Source organism: Melitaea cinxia, chromosome 1 (assembly GCF_905220565.1).
Source record: "Melitaea cinxia chromosome 1, ilMelCinx1.1, whole genome shotgun sequence".
Lineage (NCBI taxonomy): Eukaryota > Metazoa > Arthropoda > Insecta > Lepidoptera > Nymphalidae > Melitaea > Melitaea cinxia.
In genome coordinates this window covers 15,192,795-15,197,947 of record NC_059394.1, presented here as the reverse complement: position 1 = coordinate 15,197,947, position 5,153 = coordinate 15,192,795, and the positions used below count along the sequence as shown (strand labels likewise).

The 5,153-nt window shown below is 35.8% G+C and overlaps 1 protein-coding gene across 1 annotated transcript; it reads right to left on the bottom strand.

Annotated features, from left to right (window-relative positions):
* Positions 1 to 797: 797 nt before the first annotated feature.
* Positions 798 to 3,904, bottom strand: LOC123657665 (NADH dehydrogenase [ubiquinone] 1 alpha subcomplex assembly factor 2). The gene is made up of 3 exons (XM_045593189.1): positions 3,533 to 3,904; positions 3,295 to 3,445; positions 798 to 1,024 (listed from the first exon to the last, which is right to left on the bottom strand). Exons 1-3 carry the CDS (start codon positions 3,624 to 3,626, stop codon positions 823 to 825), a joined length of 447 nt encoding a protein of 148 aa, XP_045449145.1. The 5' UTR covers positions 3,627 to 3,904; the 3' UTR covers positions 798 to 822.
* Positions 3,905 to 5,153: the final 1,249 nt, after the last annotated feature.

Here is a 5,153-nt window from a genome sequence, read left to right as displayed (position 1 = left end):
TCGATTTCTCTAGGATCCCATCATCAGATCCTGGTTTCCTTATCATGGCACTAAACTTGGGATATCTCCTTTCCAACAAAAAAAGAATTATCAAAATCAGTACATCCAGTAGAAAGTTATGCGGTATAATACAACGTAGGTCGACGAAAAAAGCGTCAAGTAAAAACGCATTATTAGATATAGCTCGAAAAGTAGTTGTTAGAACTCAAATAAATTTAAATGGGACCAATTGGCACACACCACCTTTCGATTAAAAGAAAATTTGTCGAAATCGGTCCACACGGGCAAAAGTTCTGATGTAACATACATTAAAAAAAAAAAAAAAAAAAAAAAAAAAAAAAAAAAAAAAAAAAAAAAAAAACATACAGTCGAATTGAGAACCTCCTCCTTTTTTGGAAGTCGGTTAAAAAATCAAACAAAAAATATTGATTGAAGGTAAGGCTCAGCAGGAAATATCTTTCTCAATATCTGGAAAAGGCTGAGAATATATTCAACCTTTTAAGAAATCACAGCCAAATATAAAATCAAATATAATATTGTTCTAAAGTAGTATTGTGTTTCTGTGGTGAGTACAGTAGCCAGAGTACCTGATGAGCTGAGTAGACAGTGGAGGTGGGAATCAGCAAGCTAATAAAGAAGATTTTCTTTTCACTGTAAACCTCAAACAACACTTGCACTTTCATGCTGAATTTTAGCTTAATCTACACATTCTGTAAACCTTTGTGTAAAATAAACGACATATACACTAATACTAATTTTATTTCACAATCAACAAGGATATTTACAAAAATAAATAATTATTGCATAATATTTAATCATATTTCATTTATTTCTATATTTGTTGGTTGGATCTCCCGGGTGATATTCTGAATATGTTGGAAATGACTCATGACCTTTTTCTGCTGGAGCTGGCAGAGAACCACCATCAATCAATCTTTGTTCTTCAATTTTTGCAGCATTCACTTTCTTCATTTCAGCAATGGCAAGATTCTTGGCTACTTCCTCTTCAGTAGGTGGTTCGTTTCTGCAAAAATCAGTAACAAATTTCATTGTACACAATTATTATACACTTTTGTAAAATCATTATTTCTATAGAATAACAACAATTCTATAATATTTAGGTCCTGTGTCACTGGTTGTGGATAAAGTTTATCCTGCACATGAGTTACAAAGAGACTTGAACAGTAGGAGGTAATATAGGCCATCAGTACCTGTTTTGCTTCAATTAAAAAACTATAAATTTTAGAATGAAACAACTTTTTCGATGTTTATGGGAGGAGTTATTCTGTGACCATAGTTGCTGTAAAGTGTAAAGTATCCGACACGTCAGGGCATCTAAAAAACTTAATAAACCATGATAAAATAGGAAAAAGTTGTTTCATTATATAACTTTTAGATTCACAATAGCTAATATTTCTATTATGACATAAATATAGTAGAATTTAAAGGTGAAAAAACAATAATATATCACAAACTTTTATTTACCATAATAAGTCAAATAACTGGTGTTAGGCCTCAATTACTCATTCAAAATTTGTAAAAATTACCAAAACTACAAAATAACAACCAGTTTTTAAATAATGTTTTTTATTATATTATAGAACTAATATCATAAAATCTGCTACTAATATCTACTACTAATATAATAAAAAGCTGTGTGGCTACAGCAGTGAGGAATATAGCAACCCCCTCTCTTCCCATGGGTGTCGTAAGAGGCAACTAAGGGATAGCACAGTTCCACTACCAACTTGGAACATAAAAAGACGACCGATGGCGGGATAACCATTCAACTGTTGGCTTTGAAATACACAGGCCGAAGACAGGCGGCAGCATCTTTGGTACGACAAAATCAGCCCTGCGGTCACCAACCCGCCTGCCCAGCATAGTGACTGGTGAGTAGGTAGACGAAAAATTAGTCAAGTAAATACGCATTATCAAAGATTACTCCAAAAGTTGTAATCAGGTCTTGATAAAATTTAAATGTGATCACATGATATAAACATCGGCTTTCGATTAAATTAAAAAGCACCAAAATCGGTACACCCAGTAAAAAGTTCTGAAGTAACATCAGTTCAGTCTATTGCAATCCAGTGCTGGACATAGGCCTCCCCAAATTCGTGCCAGATATCCTCATCCAGCCTACGCCGGCAATCTTACGCAGATCTTTGGTCCAACGGGCCCGGAGGACGTCCCACACTGCGTTTGCCAAGACGCGGTCTCCACTCCATCAGATCCGTCTGCTCCAACGGCCATCGGTCCTGCGACAAAGATGACCAGACCATTGCCACTTCAACTTGCTAATTCTGTGGGCTATGTCGGTAACTTTCGTTCTCTGGCGTATAGTCTCATTTCTAATCCTATCTTTGAAAGAAACCCAAGCATAGCCCGTTCCATTGTACGTTGTGCGACTTTAAACTTGTGGACCTGTCCCTTCGCCAGTACCCACGTCTCGGCTCCGTATGTTAACACAGGCAAGACGTATGGCTCGAAGACTTTTGTCTTCAAGCATTGCGGAATCTTTGAAGTGAAAACTCGACGAAGCCTGACAAACTCCGCCCAGCCCAACTGAATCCTCATATCAGCCTCCTTCCCGAAGTTGTTGCGGCCTAGTTGGATAGTATGGCCTAGGTAAACATAATCCTGAACAACTTTGAGAAGGGTACCATCGACCAATACCAGTCTCGGTATGACTCGGTTGTTAAACATAACTTTCATTTTGTCTTGTTTTTTTGTTTTGAAGTAACATACATAAAAAAAATACAATCGAATTGAGAACCAACTCCTTTTTTGGAAATCGGATTTGCGATAAAAAATTCTTATTGTCTCATACTCAGAATATTGGTCCGAATTCATGGTTTCAATTGTAGGATAGCTGTCCCTTTCATCTTGTTTGTAATAGAAGTCATTCTCGCTGATTATCAAGTAAAGACGTCGCCCATTGCTACAAAATAACATTCAAAGAAAAGGGATTCCCCGACTTCACCAAAAAATAAGTAATAAAAAATTCCATGCTCCTTTCAACCGGTTTGAATTTGTAGTTGCGATAAAAATAATATAACATTGTTCAAATATTTACAAAATGTTTTTATTTTTTAAGTATTGTTAAATTTTGCCGTCCCCTAAAATGTGCCGCCCGGATCGGGCCGCCTCTGCCACCAATTACGCTACTCCACTGGTTAAAATATTTTATCTCTTTAAAATATATAAAGGTTTTTTATCTTAAAAATAATACAAACTCCACATATGACTAATTAGTAGCAAACAATATTACAAGTTAATATTTTCATTATCTACCTTCTCATCCTAAGCCAAGCCTCCCACTCAGCTGGTATTGGATCTTGAAAGTCCAAACCCTTCGGCGGATCATACCACCGTGAAGGTTTCCTCTTTCCTCTGCTTGGATCCGCTGGTATTTCATAATAAACATTACCTATGTAATCTTTACCTGCAATTAAACGATATTATTAAAATAATGGATAATTTAACGAAACTATATATTGTTCTTGTGTTTGAAACATAAAAATAGATTTACCTATATTGTTACCCTGAATTTGGCGTGGCTTGAAAGAATTTAAAAAATTTCTTAATACTATTCGCCACACTTGGCGATATTGGCCGTTAGACATTGGTATAGATGTTAATAAATTTAAACAATAAGATTATAATATAAACCTTAGGTTAATCCGTATATAACAGGATGTTAATAAGACCTTAAAAATATCAATTTCCCTACTGCGACACGAATTTATAAAAACCTGAAACGTTGAATTGAAATATAAATACTCATATATACTCCAATAGTCAGTTAGTTCAGTTCAGTTCTTTGCTTAATGGCTTTTAGTTGTGTCAGTTTGACACATATCATTTCGCCAGTGTCACGTGGGATGGAGAACACACGACGGAGATTGTTATTATTTCGGTGGATTTGAGAATACAATTTAGTTAAATTTTGAAAATACACGAAAATAGTATGTATTTATTCACAATACTCTCAAAATGTACAAAAATATAAAAATATTTATAAGTATATAACATTGTACTAAATATATATATATATATATATATATATATACATTGTAATATTTACAATTTAATTTTATTATATTTAATATATTTACATAAAAAGGAACACAGAGGACTAAACACAAACATTAATAAAGATTCAACATTTATAGGGCGGGGAACTTCAGGAGGGAGTACGTCATACAACGGATGAAGGAGTTTGGGGCAATTAAACAGGATATGGGATGGGGATCCTTCATCTAAACCGCATTCACAGAGTGAATGGTCCCGTACTCTAATTTTTGCGAGATGTCTAGGTGTGCACGCGTGACCTAAACGCAACCTGCAAATGGTCGAAGTGACCCAGCGATCGGCGTGTCTAAAACGGAAAAACCATGGTCGTCTAGGGATTTCTGGTTGCAGGCTCGCATAGTATTTACCTTTTACCATTTTGGATGATATCCAAGATGATGTCCACGAATTGGCCAACCGAGTATTCGCTGCAACACCAAGATCATAACAGAAATTTTTATAGTGAGCATGGGAGCCGATTTGGATGGCAGATTTGGCACATGAATCCGCAGTCTCGTTGCCGGGAATATCAGAGTGACTGGGAATCCAAACAAGAGTGATCTGCAAACCTTTCTGATGACATAAAAACAAAACTTCCCTGATTTTTAAAATAATGACAAATCTTTTTCTGCTACGAAACGGGTTTTCCTTAATTGCTAATAGGCAACTTAAGGAGTCAGTCAAAATTACGGTTTGTCTTAAATCGTGGGAGTGGGCATATAAAATAGCTTCCAAAATAGCGACGGCTTCACCGGTGAAGACCGATGATTCAGGCGGGCACTTAAACTGTAAAATAATTTTGAATTTTGGGATCCAGCAAGCTGCGCCAACGCAGCTATCTGCTGACAGTTTAGACGCATCGGTATAAATAAGTAGATGATCGGACCAATTTTGATGAACTACATATTTAAAGAGAGACTTAGTGTTCGGGGAACCTTTGATAAGACCAAGGTTTGTAACAATGACAGGACGATATACAAGGGCTTTATAGGGAATAGAAAAAAGAGGATTTATAGGCAGTTGAATATATGGATTTGGAAGTTTAGTAAAGTACAGGAAGCTATTCAAAAGACATGATT